The sequence below is a fragment of the Megascapheus bottae genome, chromosome 16, assembly GCF_031878675.1.
Source record: "Megascapheus bottae isolate mThoBot1 chromosome 16, mThoBot2.hap1, whole genome shotgun sequence".
Lineage (NCBI taxonomy): Eukaryota > Metazoa > Chordata > Mammalia > Rodentia > Geomyidae > Megascapheus > Megascapheus bottae.
Window position 1 is genome coordinate 44,169,794 of NC_143524.1, and position 14,645 is coordinate 44,184,438.

The window sequence follows — 14,645 nt, forward strand, 5'->3', positions numbered from 1 at the left end:
GAGTTACCTATGGGAGATAAGAATCTCATGGACTTTCCTGCCCAGGCTGGCTTCAAACCATTATCCTCAGATCCCAGATTTCTCAGTAGCTGGGATTATAGGCATAAGCCACCAGCACCCAGCTCCTTGTTCTTTTTTTCTTTTTGCCAGTCCTGGGGCTTAATTCAGGGCCTGGGCACTATCCCTGAGCTTCATTTGCTAAAGGCTAGCATTTTACCACTTAAGCCACAGTGCCACTTCTGGCTAACTCTTCATGGGTACTGAGAAATTGAATGTAGAGTTTCATGCATGCTAGGCAAGCACTCTACCACTAAATCACATTCCCAGTCCTCCTTGTTCTTTTAATACCTCTAAAGGAGAAAAATCTCATTTTCTGAATGAGGAAAGAAAATTAAGAAACTTTTAGATTCTAAGACTTCCTTTCATTTGTCATGGGACAGAGAAAGAGTAGAGTCATTAGAATATAGTAAACCAGAAGAAAGTGCTCTATGACTTTGAAAAGATAATTTAAACTCCTCTTTCATTTTTTTACCGTTTATAAAACTCAGTAAAATCTATTTTCTGTTGCGAGGATTATGTAAGATTAAACAGATAAAGATTCTAACTCCTATTTGATACAACTTGGAGCCCAATAAATACTCAGTGTAAAATTACAATGGCGGCCGTGAGTTTGGCCTAGTGGTAGAGTGCTTGCCTAGCATGCACGAAGAACTGGGCTCCATTCCTCGGTACCACATACATTAAAAAAAAAGCCAGAAGTGGTGCTGAGGCTCAAGTGGTAGAGCTCTAGCCTTGAGAAAGTCCAAGGACAGTGAGCCCTGAGCTCAAGCCCAGGACCTGCAAAAAAAAATTACAATGGCAAGAACATGGTGTTCCTCACAGCAAGCCTGCCACCATTAAAAAAAATGGCCTTGCAGAGAAAAGATGTGAACACTAGCATACTGGAAGGTGGCAAGCAAGTTTGAAACACCTCAAAGCAAGGCTTTAAATGAAATCTCCCCAAATATCTCAGCATGCTAATTGCTGATTATTGTTCTCTCACTAGGGCAAAGACATGTCACAATATAATAGAAATATGAATCCGAATAACTGTCAAATCTTAATGAAATGAAACCATGAGGCTATGAAGACAGAGACTTTATGGACACATGCCTACGAAATTCCTGCACATATGCCTCTTGTAGGATTTATTGTAAGACATTGTTCAAGACTACAATATTCCAGATAAGCCACCTGGCACAGGATACTTGCCTTGTAAGTATTTCCATCAATGAGCTCATGCCGTCTCTTTCAACAAGTCATCATAACACAATAACCTTGATTTTAAAATAATTCATATGGGCTTCATTCTTCCTTTTTCGCCATTTGCTCCTCACTATCTATATATATACACTCACTAGAGCATGCTGGGTATCCTGAATTACAATTCTTGTACATTTCCAAATAAACTCTTTGCTTGGAGCATCACCATGTCCCTGTAATTCTTGTTTCAGGTTATATCCCAAAACCTGTCCTTTCTCCACAATATATATCAAAATGCTAGAAGATGTAAGGACACTGAAAACAATAGTTCTTTTTTTTTTTTTTTTTGGCCAGTCCTGGGGCTTGAACTCAGAGCCTGAGCACTGTCCTTGGGCTTTCTCAAGGCTAGAGCTCTACCACTTGAGCCACAGCACCATTTCTGGCTTTTTCTATGTATGTGGTACCGAGGAATCGAACACTGGTCTTTGTGCATGCTAGGCAAGCACTCTATCCCTACCCTTGAGCCAAGCCCACTTCCTGTTTTCTAGGGGTTAATTGGAGCTACGAGTCTTAGGTCCTTTTGTGCTCTGAGGATTGAATCTCAATCCTCAGATCTCAGCCTCCAGAATAGCTAGGATTATGGGCCTGAGCCACCATGTCAGGCACAACAATAGAACTTTTTAAGAAAAGGTGAGAAATGGGGCCCGGGAGTTTGGCCTAGCGGTTAAAGTGCTTGACTAGCATGCACAAAGACCCGGGTTCGATTCCTCGGTATCCCACATACACAACCAAGCCGGAAGTGGCAGAGACGAGACACAACCAAACCGGAAAAGTGGCAGAGACAAGACTGCGAAGGCGACAGAGAGCGAAAGAAGCGAGCTGAGCTGAAGTGAACAGAGCCCAACCAGAGCGTGCGGGAGCGAGCCGAGCCAGAGCCAGCGAGGCCTGAGCGAGCGGGGCCAGAGCGAGAAGGGGCCGGAGCGAGCAGAGCCAGGAGCAAGCGAGAGCTGGCCGGGCCGGAGCGAGGGGGCCAGAGCAAGCCAGGGCCGGAGCGAGCGGGGCCAGGAGCGTGCGGGAGCGACCCGGGCCGGAGCGAGCAGGGCCAGAGCAAGCCAGGAGCAGGGCCGGGCGGAAGCAAGCGGGGCCTGAGCTAGAAAGGGGGCCTAGCTGGGCCGGAGCGAGCAGGGCCGGAGCGAGCGGGGCCAGAAAGAGAAAGGGGCCAAAAAAAAAAAAAAAAGAAAAGGTGAGAACTTTGTTATCTGATATATTGAATTTATTTGTATTTGGATATTTGAAATTTGATAGGGAAGGGGGGAAAACCAAGACGGGTGGGAGGTGTGGGGGGGGAGGGAAACGGGTACCAAGACATGTGAAAGGGTATCAATGTATGTGAATTAATGCACCTTATTAATGCACCTTCTATCTGGCAAATATCATGTAACCCTTTTACTAATTACAATAAAAAAAAATAAAATATAATAAAAAAAAGAAAAGGTGAGAAAAAGAAAAGACCACTATCCTAATTTGTCAAGAGCCCACTGTTAAGGTAAATATAGAAGAAGAGCATTTAGGTGTTGCTGAACTTATCTATCTCTGACAATCTGGGCTGCGATAACAAAAATCTTATATGCTAGATGGTTTAAATAATACATGTATTCCTCATAGTTCTGGAGTCTGGAGGTCCCCGGTTACATGTCAGCATAGCACTATTCTAGTGAGGATTTTTCCTGGCTTGCTTGCTTGCTTTTCTTCCTACCTTCCTTTTTTTTTTGGGGGGGGGGTGTTAATGGGGCTTGAACTCTGGGCCTGGGCACTATCCCTGAGCTTTACAGCTCAAGGCTACAGCCCTACCCCTGGAGTCATAGCCCCACTTCCCCTTTTCTAGTGATTAATTGGAGATAAAAAAAAATCTCACTGTTTTTTGTGCCTGGGCTGGCTCTGAACTACAATCCTCAGACCTCAGTCTCCTGAGTAGAAGAGCCTCTAGGCTGCTCTCTCGCGCGCTTTTCTTTCTTTCTTTCTTAAACAAGAACACAATCTCATCATCAAGGTCCTCATAATCTCATGAAGAGGGACACTAGCATTCAGTCTAATACTATCTATACTTAAGCATTTTACCATCTATGACATATTCATTCTCTGAATTCACTTTTTGAAGATGTACAAAAGCTAGTGATAACAATGCTACAGGACTGTTATAAGTGCAAAAATGTACTTAATTTATAAAACACTCTGTATTAGGCACTAGCAAAAGAATTTTTTTTGCCAGTCCTGGGGCTCAAACTCAGGGCCTCAACACTATCCTTGAGCATTCTCAAGGCTAGTGCTGTATCAGTATCACTTGACCCACAGCACCACTTCTGGCTTTCACTATGTCTGTGGTACCGAGGAACTGAACCCAGGGCTTCGAGCATCCTAGGCAAGCACTCACCACTAGGCCAAACTCACAGAAGCAAAAAAAACATTTTTAAAATGTTCTCTGAAATTCTTATCTCCAATCAGAGAACCAGAAGTAGAGCTGTTGCTCAAAGTGGTAGAGTGCTACCCTTGAGCAAAAGAGCTCAGGGATAGCACCCAGGCCTAGAGTTCAAACCCCACAACCAACCCCTTACCATCCCCCAGCCCCACTTAAAACAAAAAGCATCTTAGGCAAAGTTGAAATTTTTAGGGAAGAAATCCCCAGAGATCAAAAATAATGAAAAAATCAGGAAATCTAAAAAGTGAATTAACGTCAGGCTACTCTGAGAATATTTATGGGACGTGGTAAGCAAAATGACTGCTTTTTATAGCCATCAGGAAAGGACAAAAGGAATGGGCCCTGGAGAGAAAAGCTCTCAGAGCTAGGAAGATATGGGATACTGTCCTTTGTGTCCTGGTTACTGGAATTAATCCTAAATTTGTAAAAGGTTCTTCTCTACATATCCCCTGAAGCTAGGATTACAGATGTGTGCTATACATCTGGCTTGTTTGTTGACATGGGAGTCTTGCTAACAGTTTTTAAACATAATCCTCCCAGTCTCCACCTCTAGAGTAGCTGGGATTACAGGCATGTTACCATCATGTCCTATCAGACCATAACTTCCTAATTCCATGAATTTGTTTATACTGTGATCTTGACTTATATAATAACCTTGAAGATGTGTTATAACAAGCCAAATGCCACTCTGGACAACCTATATTTTTCTCATTCACTTCATCTGCCAGATGTCCTATTTGCCTTTGTTTGTAAGTAATAACCCTCATTAAACTTTAAGTTTGATGCCCTATACTGGCTTATGTAATATAAGTCGGTGTTTTCACATCTAAAATGGGAGCACTGATACTACTAAACTTCCTAGAGGAGCCAGGGCAGTACTGTCATTGCCTCCATTCGAGACAGAAAAACACTAAGTTAGATAGACAACTTGCCTAAAGTTGAGTGCAGTGTCCAATTCAGATTAATTTCTTAAAGAATAAGGTGAAGCAGTCAGGAAACAACCCCCATTGCAGGCAGAAAAGTAAGTTGAGCACGATGCCAGTGGCTCACGCCTATAATCCTAGCTACACAGGAGGCTGAGATCTGAGGATCAAGGTTCAAAGGCAGCTCGGGCACAGAAGTGAGACTCTTATATCCAATTAACCACCAGAAAACTGAAAGTGGCACTGTGGCTCAATGTGGTAAAGCAGTAGTCTTGAGCTGAAGAACCCATGATGCTGTCCAGGCCCAGAGTTCAAGCCCTAAGACCAACTTGGGGAAAAAAAAAATGAGTTGACATGGAGTTGTTTAGGAAAAAGACCAGCCTTCAGAATCAACTGACCTAGGTTCAAATATTTCATCTTTGAGTTTGTATTAAGACCTCTTACTAATGGGGCCGGGAGTTTGGCTTAGTGGTAGAGTGCTTGCCTAGCATGCACGAAGGTCTGGGTTCAATTCCTCAGTACCACATACTTAGAAAAAGCCAGAAGTGGTGCTGAGGCTCAAGTGGTAGAGTTCTAGCCTTGAGAAAAATCCAAGGACAGTCCTCAGGCCCTGACCTCAAGCCCAGGTCTGGCAAAAAAAAAAAAAAAAAAAACTCAAGACCTCTTACTTTGACCATGGTTTTCTTATCTGTTAAATGATGCTGGGGAAGCCAGGTGCCAGTAGTTCAATGCCTGCAATCCTAGCTACTCAAGAGGCTGAGATCTGAGGATCGAAGTTCAAAGCCAGGCCATGCAGAAAAGTTCCTGTTAGATTCTTATCTCCAATCAGACACGCATGCATGCATATGCATACACACACACACACACACACACACACACACACGCTGGAAATAGTGCTATGGCTCAAGTGGCAAGTGGCAGAGTATTAGCCTTAAGTACAAGGAGGCTCAGGGATAGCACCCAGGTCCTAAGTACAAGCCCCACAACAAATCAAAAAAAAAAAAAGAGGTGGTAGGAAGCTATATTGTGTAGAATGCATTTTCAGATAAAAGTGAAATAAATACACAGTCCAGGCCAGACCCATGACAGAGTACAGTAAGCAAGCATTGCCTCCCTCTCATTCTACTTGTTGATAATAATCCTTACATCCTTCCATCACCCCTGGAATTCAGACATATCCTCTCCAAGTTTCCAAATTCTACTAGGACTTTCTGTACTACAGCAAAAGTGATTCAGCAAGATATCTGATAACATCCTTAACCACCATTTCTTAAAATGAAATCCATTCTCTCATCACTTACCCGTGTAGGCCATGTTCTTAGGGTTGCCATAAGGAGCCCCAGGCTGCACGGGGCTGTAAACAGGGTTCATTCTGGAAGACTGAGGATCCTATAGAGAAGACAAAGAAAACAACTTCCATTATTAATTGCCCATTCTCTTTGACACCAGCTTCTCTAAATTATTCAGTTTATCTACTTGGGAGACAAGAGACAGGAATACCTTGGCAAAAGTTAGTGACTCTATTTTAACAAGATAGGCATGGTGGGTGGTACACACATATAATTCTAATTCCATTAGAGGCAGAAGTAGGTGGACTGAGGTCTGAGCCCAACCAGAGAAAAAAACTTGAGACTCCATCTGAAAAATAACTGAAGCTGAGCCTGGATAAGAGCAAGTTTAAATCCCAGCACCATTTAAAAAATAAAAATAAAAAATAAAAAAAACCCCACCAAACCAACCAATCTCCAGTTTATGCCCAAAGGGAAGCATCACAGGAAAAAGGACCACCCAAAGTATCTGTGCTATTTGTTATTAGATGAAGATACTGAGGAGCACAGAGGAAGACAGAAGTGACATAATTTACACAACATCGACCCACAGTCCCACAGATAACTTTGCCTTTAGTGTAGCACTGGCCAAGTCACTTCCCTTCTCTGGGCTTCAATGACCGGATATAAAATAAATCAGTGATTCACTTAGGAAACCCAGTGCCTAAATGAACACATAGCCTGCTGGAGGAAGGAACAAGTGCCCTACAGGCCCCTGGCACCTACAGAGGACAAGGTTTCAGTCACTAGCAAGCTTTCAAGAACAAAAAGAGAAGTTGCTGCTATTATATATCGTAATGCAAGCAAGGAAATATAGGCAAGATTTCTTTCCAAATTCATTCAAGGAAAAGGAACTTGGAAATCTGTGCATAGTATCACCTCTTAAGTATGCTGCTAATTATCTTAATGAAGCACGTTTTCATTTGGATTAATAAAAAAATCTGTCATTAAGGTCTATTAGCTGGCCCATTTGTCCCACCTTGTTTATCTAGCCATTTCTTACACATAGGGTGGCACATGTTTGAAAGCGTGTCTCTAAATATATACACTTCACAAAAATCGAACAATTCCCTCCTAAGTAGGTTCTCATGATGAGCGGGCATTTTTTTAGGTCATTATCTTCCCTGTAGCACCTCAGGATAGAAAACAAATGTTGAAGGTAGGCAGTGAACAGCTGGCTTGAGGACAAGCACTCTACGATTAATTAGCAGGTCCAAAATTCTGGACTGAAAGGCAGGGAGAGGAGGGTTCCCAAAGAGAGGATACTCAGGCCATCAATCAGGCAGTAATAAAACACCACTGGTTAATTTCAGAAGCTAGAACTTCCCTCGATACACCTGTGTGCAGCCTCGACAAACAATTTCAGGAAAACAGGCTACAAACTGAGGATGGGAGTTAAAGAAAGAATATCGATTTCAGTTAAGCCTTAGGAAAAAATATTTTTACAATTAGAGTTAAGAAGTGAGAGAAAATACCAATATGAAAATAAGCTGCGGCTGGGTGCTAGTGACTCACACCTATAATCCTACGTGAGATTTGAGGATGGCAGTTCAAAACCAACAGGGCACAAAAAAACCAATTAACCACCAGAAAACTGGAAGTGGTGCTTGGCTCAAGTGATAAAGCAGTAGCCTTGAACTAAAGAGCTCAGGGACAATTGCCCAGGCCCAGAGTTCAAATCCCACAACTGACCAAAAAAAACACAAAAAAAGAAAAGACATTGCAAACTATACCCTCATTGTTTAATGAAGGAAGGACCACATACAGACCACCATGCACTCTCTCTGCCATTGGTCTCTCTTCTACTCAACCAACTGTCTGGGTAATATACCAGAGAGAGCAGGGCTGTCCAACTGCTGCTACAGAGAAGCCACGTTCAGGAAAATGAATGGCCACTGCAACAGCACTGAAGTGGGATACTGAGAGTTGATTAATCCACAAGGGATCCGCTCCCCGATCGCTGTTATCTTGGAAGTGGGTTCCATATAAAAGGCCCAGGCTGGCTCACACTTGTTCTTTGTCCTATTTTTTGCCCTTCTGCTCTTCTACCATGGGATGATACAGCAACAAGGTCCTTCCTTGCCAGATACCAACACTTCCATACTGAACTTCAAAGCAGTAAGAAGCAGTAAGAAATTGACTTCTCTTCATTATAAATTACCCAGTCTGTGACAGTCTATAAGGACAGCACAAAACAGACAAAGACAAGTGCTAGGCAGTGTGACTGGCCCTGTAAACACGAGAGCACTCTCCCACTGAGAAAGCACTCTGTGTTGTTGATTAGACAAAATGCAAAATTGCTTTTCATAATCAAAGAACTCATCAGCTCTGAAACAGATCTCCTGTTGCTCTAAAATAAGGGCCACAGACACAGGAGGAGACAACTCCTGGGGCAGCTAACGACAGAAATGACATCTGTCAAGGGCTCAAATTTTGGAATGAGAATTTGACAGCCACTCTGACAAGCTACTGAGGGTAGACAGGGCTCTCAGCTTCCAGAGGTCAACCTTTACAACAGCCTGCACACTGTTCATAGTTTCGGGAAAAGATAACAATCAGCAGGAACAGGCTGAGCTCTGAAGTCAGACAGATTTAGCCTCCGTGGTAGAACTGCCTCTTATCAACTGAAGAACCACAGGCAAGACCTTCAATTTTTCTGAGACACTGTTTCCTCTAATCTCAAAAAATAAATAATACATTCTTTGTAAAGATGTGTGATTTGTTTGTCTGTTTGTTGCCAGTCCCAGAGCTTGAACTCTGGGCCTAAGCACTGCCCTTGGGTTTTCTCTAGGCCTAGTGCTCTACCACTTGAGCCACAGCACTACTTCCAGCTTTTTCTATGTGGTGCCAAGGACTCCAACCCCAGTCTTCATGCATGCTAGGCAAGCACTCCACCACTAGACCAAACTCCTGGCACCAAATGTGTTTTTTTAATGATGGGTTTTTGAGACACAACTTACATTTAAAATTTACCCCTTTAATAGAGTTATAAACCCTGAAAGTTTTTCTAACACAATTCCATAACTTCTCTTATACCTTCATACTCAATGCCCCACCTCCCAATTCCAATTTCTGGCAAATCATCTCTGTTGTTACAAGAATTTTCGTTATAGATTAGATAGATATAAAATGGAATTTCATAAAGTAGCTGAATATCTGTATCATTACTCTTACTTCAAACAAGACTAAGTAAATTCTTGAGAAAAACTATGCTAATCATAAAAATCAAGCTAGCCCCGTACTGGTGGCTCATACCTATAATACTAGCTTACTCAAGAAGTTGAGATCTGAGGATCACAGTTTAAAGCCAGCCTGAGCAGAAAAGTCCATGATTACTCCAATAAATTACTCAGGAAAAAACTGAAGTGGTGGTATGATTCAAGTGGTAGAGTGCTAGCCTTGAGTCCAAAGGTTCTGAATTCAAATCCCCGAGGACAGGGGGTGGTGGGGGGGAAATCAACCAGGGCCAGGAATGTGGCCTAGTGGTAGAGTACTTGCCTAGCATGCATGAAGAACATACATAAAAAAGCCAGAAGTGGTACTGTGGTTCACATGGTAGAGTGCTAACCTTGAGGAAAGATCAAGGACAATGTTCAGGCCCTGAGTTCAAACCCCAGGACTAGGGAAAAAAAAAAAAATCAACCAAGCTGCTCATTTCCTATATCCTCAAATCTTTCCAAACAGCAAGTTGAGCTAGAGCCACTCCTGTCCACCAGAACTTTCTGTAGTGATAGAAATGGTAAACATCATTTGGAAATGGGGCTCACTAGAACAATAATTGCCTAGCATTTATAAATGGAAGGGAAAGAAGGGAAGGGAAGGGGAATTTTATACCTGTGTTGTTCTATGTAATAGTAGCCATTTGCTTCATGTAAACTCATAAAATATAGTTTGGGTCATGGTATACCAGTGGTTTATGCTTAAATCCTCACTATTGAGGAGTCTGAGAAACTAGCCCAGGAAGATTTCCAACAAAGCACCAAAAAGGCTGGAAGAACCAGCACCAAAAAACAAAAATGAAAATGTAGCTTAGGCTGCTAAGAAACTGAATTTTCAATTTTATTTCATTTTAATACACTTACATCAATTCATTCAGAAGAGTATTTTAAGTTTAGAGTAGGAAAACACACCAATAAAATCTAGATCCTTGGAAGGAGCTGCAATTTAAGGAACTAAAGAGGGAGGGGGATTGAAGAATGCCCTGAATACCAACAGGTGACAGTATGCTCGGATAAAGAATTCCCTCCCTCCCTCTTTCCCTCCCCTCCACCCCCTCTCTCTCCCTTCCCCAGGTTTTTATTTTTTTAAAAACAGGGTCTGAGCTTGAGGCTGGCCTCAAGCTTACAATCCTCTTGCCTCAGCCTTCAGGGTGCTGCAATTCCAGGCATGCCTTTTTTCTGTTGTTCTTTTTCAGACAGGGGTCTCACTATGTAATCCATGCTAGGTAAAACTTGGTAAGTGACTGAAACTGCCTTAGCCTCTTAAGTGCTGGGATTACAGGTACATGCCACTATTCCAGGCTCAGTTACTCTATTTCCAAACCTCTCTAGTAGTTAGGTGTAGCTATGTGATTAGCTCTGTTGAATTCCATGTAACTGAAACACTATGTAGCAATTCTGTGAAGGATGCTTAAGGGGAATTTTGAGAGCTTGAGAATGCTCCTTCCTTTCTGCTTCCCTCTCTCCTGTCATCTGGAATTAGGACAGGATACATTCTTTTCCATGAAGTGACCTTGAAAACAGAAGCTTTAAAATGAGGATGGAAGAAGGGCCAAGATTTCATGCAATAACTATGTCAGTGCAGAAAAACAAAAACCCTGTACTCTTATACGTTATTTTAGATTTATATTATGTAACAGAACCTAATCCTAGTTAGTTGTTTAAGGGAGGTGGACTTTTAGAGAGGTCTATCATTTGTTCTATGTTTTGAAGGATAACCAATTCTGCACAGTAGAAAAGACAATTAATGTTACACTGCAAAAATATTAACACTCCTGGTCCCCATTTCTCAAATTGTGCCCACTCAGCTTTTACTAAGTATCTAAAAAAAGCCAAATAGGCACAGATTATTTTGTGATTCCCATAGTTTCCTGGACTTTTCTGTTACAAAAACTGCAGGTCTGAAAACCACCTGTTTGAAGCCAGCTAGGGCATGAAGGTTATGAGACTCTCACCTCCAATTAAGCACTAGAAATGCTGGAAGTAGAGGTGTGGCTCAAGTGATATAGAGTACTAGTCTTGAGCAAAAAAGCTGAGAGACAGTGCCTAGGCCCTGAGTTCAAGCCACAGACACACAGACATAGACATAGACATAGACACACACACACACACACACACACACACACACACACACACACACACCCCTTTCACAGCACTGAAAACAAAACAAAACCCCTGCAGTTGTAATTTGCCTATTTCTTTTCTTCCTGATGCATTTTAAAACATAAAGAAGTTAAAGGACTCTTTTACTTACTACTGAATTCTTAGAAAAGGACCCTAGTACAAAGGCAGAGAAATAAACAAGCTATTGGGCTGAATGAAGAGAGTAAAATAAACATTAAATTGGAATTGAACAAGTTAACTTCATTTTAGGAATTCATTTTCTTTCCAAATTTAAGAAAACTCAGTTCAGTGGATTTTCTCTTAATTCCATCAATATAAGAGAAGCCCAATTGTTTTTACTAGGATATATTAATTGTAAAAATGGCTTTCATTATGACATACATATAATGTACTTGTCTTTTCATCAAATGTAGACTGCATATTTAATAAAACATGAAATTTGGCCTAGTGGTTAAAGTGCTTGCCTAGCATGCACAAAGACCGGATTCAATTCCTCGGTACCACATATATAGAAAAAAGACAGAAGTTGTGTTGCGGCTCAAGTGGTAGAGCTCTAGCCTTGAGAAAGTCCAAGGACATTGTTCAAGCCCTGAGCTCAAGCCCAGAACTGGCAATAAATAAATAACATGAAGGGGCCGGGAGTTTGGCCTAGTGGTTAAAGTGCTTGCCTAGCATGCATGAAGACCCGGGTTCGATTCCTTGGTACCACATACATAGAAAAAAGCCGGAAGTGGTGCTGAGGCTCAAGTGGTACAGCTCTAGTCTTGAGAAAGTCAAGGACAGTGCTCAAGCCCTGAGCTCAAGCCCAGGACTGGCAAAAAAAAAAATAATAATAATAAAAATAAATAAATAAATAAATAACATGAAATACTTGTCGGTGTATATCTACTATGTTTGCTTTCTCCATTCATCTGATGGGCAGTGTAAGCAGATTGCAATGGAACTACTATTAATTTTGGATCTAGCTTGTTCTTATTTTTCTAAGATCTTGAGGTGCATTATTAGATTTTTAGATTATTTGCTACTTAGATTATTAGATTAAATCTGATTTTATTTTATTTTTTTTTTTGCCAGTCCTGGGCTTGAGCTCAAGGCTTGAGCACTGTCCTTGGGTTTTCTCAAGGCTAGAGCTCTACCACTTGAGCTTCAGTACCACTTCCGGCTTTTTTTTTTTCCTATGTATGTGGTACCGAGGAATTGAACCCAGGTCTTCGTGCATGCTAGTCAAGCACTCTACCACTAGGCCAAACTCCCTACCCTTAAATCTGATTTTTAAATGTAGGCACTTATACTTACAAATATCCCCCTAAGAATTGTTTTGGCTGTAGTAAAAAGTCTTGGGTAAGTTGTATTTTATATTTTCCTTCTATTTTAGAAATTTTTAAATGTCTTTACAGATTTCTTCAATGGCACAGTGACCTCTAGCCCATTCTTTCTTTTAATGCAATTTTATATTTATTAAGATGTTATACAGAGGGGTTACCATTTCATAAGTCAGGTAATAAGTGTATTTCTTTTTGGACTATGTCACCACTTACTTCACTTTCCACCAGTTACCCTTCCTGTAACTTGCCTACAAGTTGCATAATTCCTTTTTCACATAGTGTCTACCTAGTACCATAAGTGTATTTGTTCATTCTTCCTCCCTCCCTCTATTTCTAGATTCCTTTCACCCCCTCAAAAGACAGAAAACAGAACCAGAAAAACAAAAACAAAAAAGAAACCCCTAAAAACAACAAAAACATTTTTCCATTTCCTGGAATTCATTTCCTAAATAGTATTTTGAATGTTCAGAGGCTTCATACCTTTGGGTTTCTCCTTTGATCTTACTGTTTGTGTATGAATGCCTAGAGTCCTGAATAAGTTATGTTCTAGAATATTTCAGATCTAGCTTCCACATATGCGAGAAAACGTGCTGTTTTTCTCTCTCAGCTTGGCTTACCTCACTATCATGATTTGTTCTAGGTCCATCCATTTCCCTGCAAATGACATTATATTAGTCTTTCTAATCACTGTGTAAAATTCCACTGAGTATAAGTACCACATTTTTTTTTGGATCTACTCAGCTAGTGTAGGGCATCTGGACTGTTTCTATAATTTTAGACTATTCTCTTTTTTAAAAAATTCTTTCTCCTCTTTTAATACTTCCTTTACTTGGCTTGCAGATACTACACTCATACCTGAGTTTTGAAGTATTTGTGGGCTCCCTCTCCCATTGTTGTGACAGCTGTTCTCAATTTCTCAACCTTGCAATGACCCAGGTTCAAGTTTTGGACTTCTTTTATCTACCTTTCTGCATTCTCAAAGGTACCTTATCTAATCTCATAACTACCCTATTTTTACATGTATCTCCTCTCACACTCCTGAAATAACTTTTCAAGTTCAATGAATTGCTTTTTTTTTTTTTTGGACTAAGGTATAATTTAGCCCTCACCACTTGAGCCATAACCCATTTTTCTTTTCTTTTCTTTTCCTTCTGTTACTTTTAAGATAGGATCTTGCATGTTCTTTTGTTTTGTGTCTGTGCTGGCCTAGACAACAATCCTACTTATATTTTCAGAGAATTTGGGATTTCAGCATCTCGTGTGTGCGTGTGTGTGTGTGTGTGTGTGTGTGTGTGTGTGTTGGCAGTACTGGAGTTTAGATCTCAGGGCTCACACTTGCTAGGCTGAGTCCTGGTTTTTTGCTGGTTATTTTTGAGAGTCCCACTTCTCTCTCCAACATTCATCTGAGCCACCATCCACATAGCGTAGGCTTTTGTTGTTGCTGGGACTGCAGGTACACACCAGAGCACTTAGCTTCTCTCTACTGAAATGGATTCTAGTGGATTTGCCTACCTATGATAACCTATAACCACAATCTTTCCAATCTCAGCCTTCCATAAAGATTAGGATGACAGGAGTATGCCACTGTGCCAAGTTATGGCTTAAGAAAGGCTCTTCCAGCCCTTCTGCTTGGGCTAGACTCCAACTATGAGACACCTGTTTTGTTCTATACTAACACAGGGGCTTGAACTTGCAGTGCCTGGCATTTTATCTTAACTTTTTCCAGTCAAAGCTGATGTCTACCATTTAAGCCCATAGCTCCACTTTTAGCTTTTGGGGGTTAATTGGAGATAAGAGTCTCATGGACTTTCCTGCCTGGGATGGCTTCAAACTTGGACCCTCAGATACCAGTCTCCTAAATCGCTAGTAATAAGTATGAGCCACTAGAGCCTGGTACTGATCTTCCTGCTCCCAGGTAGGGTTCAAAGGCATGAGCTACCAGCACCTGGTATCAGACTTAGTGTTATTCTTTATTTCTTATTCTTAACACCAAGCCAATGAGTAATTTT

At 41.3% G+C, this 14,645-nt stretch overlaps 1 protein-coding gene across 2 annotated transcripts in view; it reads right to left on the reverse strand.

Moving 5' to 3' along the window:
- Fam168a (family with sequence similarity 168 member A) overlaps window positions 1-14,645 on the reverse strand; it is a 128,850-nt gene that overhangs the window by 49,046 nt on the left and 65,159 nt on the right. For both annotated transcript variants that reach the window (XM_090348390.1, XM_090348389.1), the window contains exon 2: window positions 5,943-6,030. In XM_090348390.1, the coding sequence (XP_090204516.1) occupies window positions 5,943-6,012 (70 nt within the window). In that variant the 5' untranslated portion in view covers window positions 6,013-6,030. The remainder of the gene's footprint in view (window positions 1-5,942; window positions 6,031-14,645) is intronic.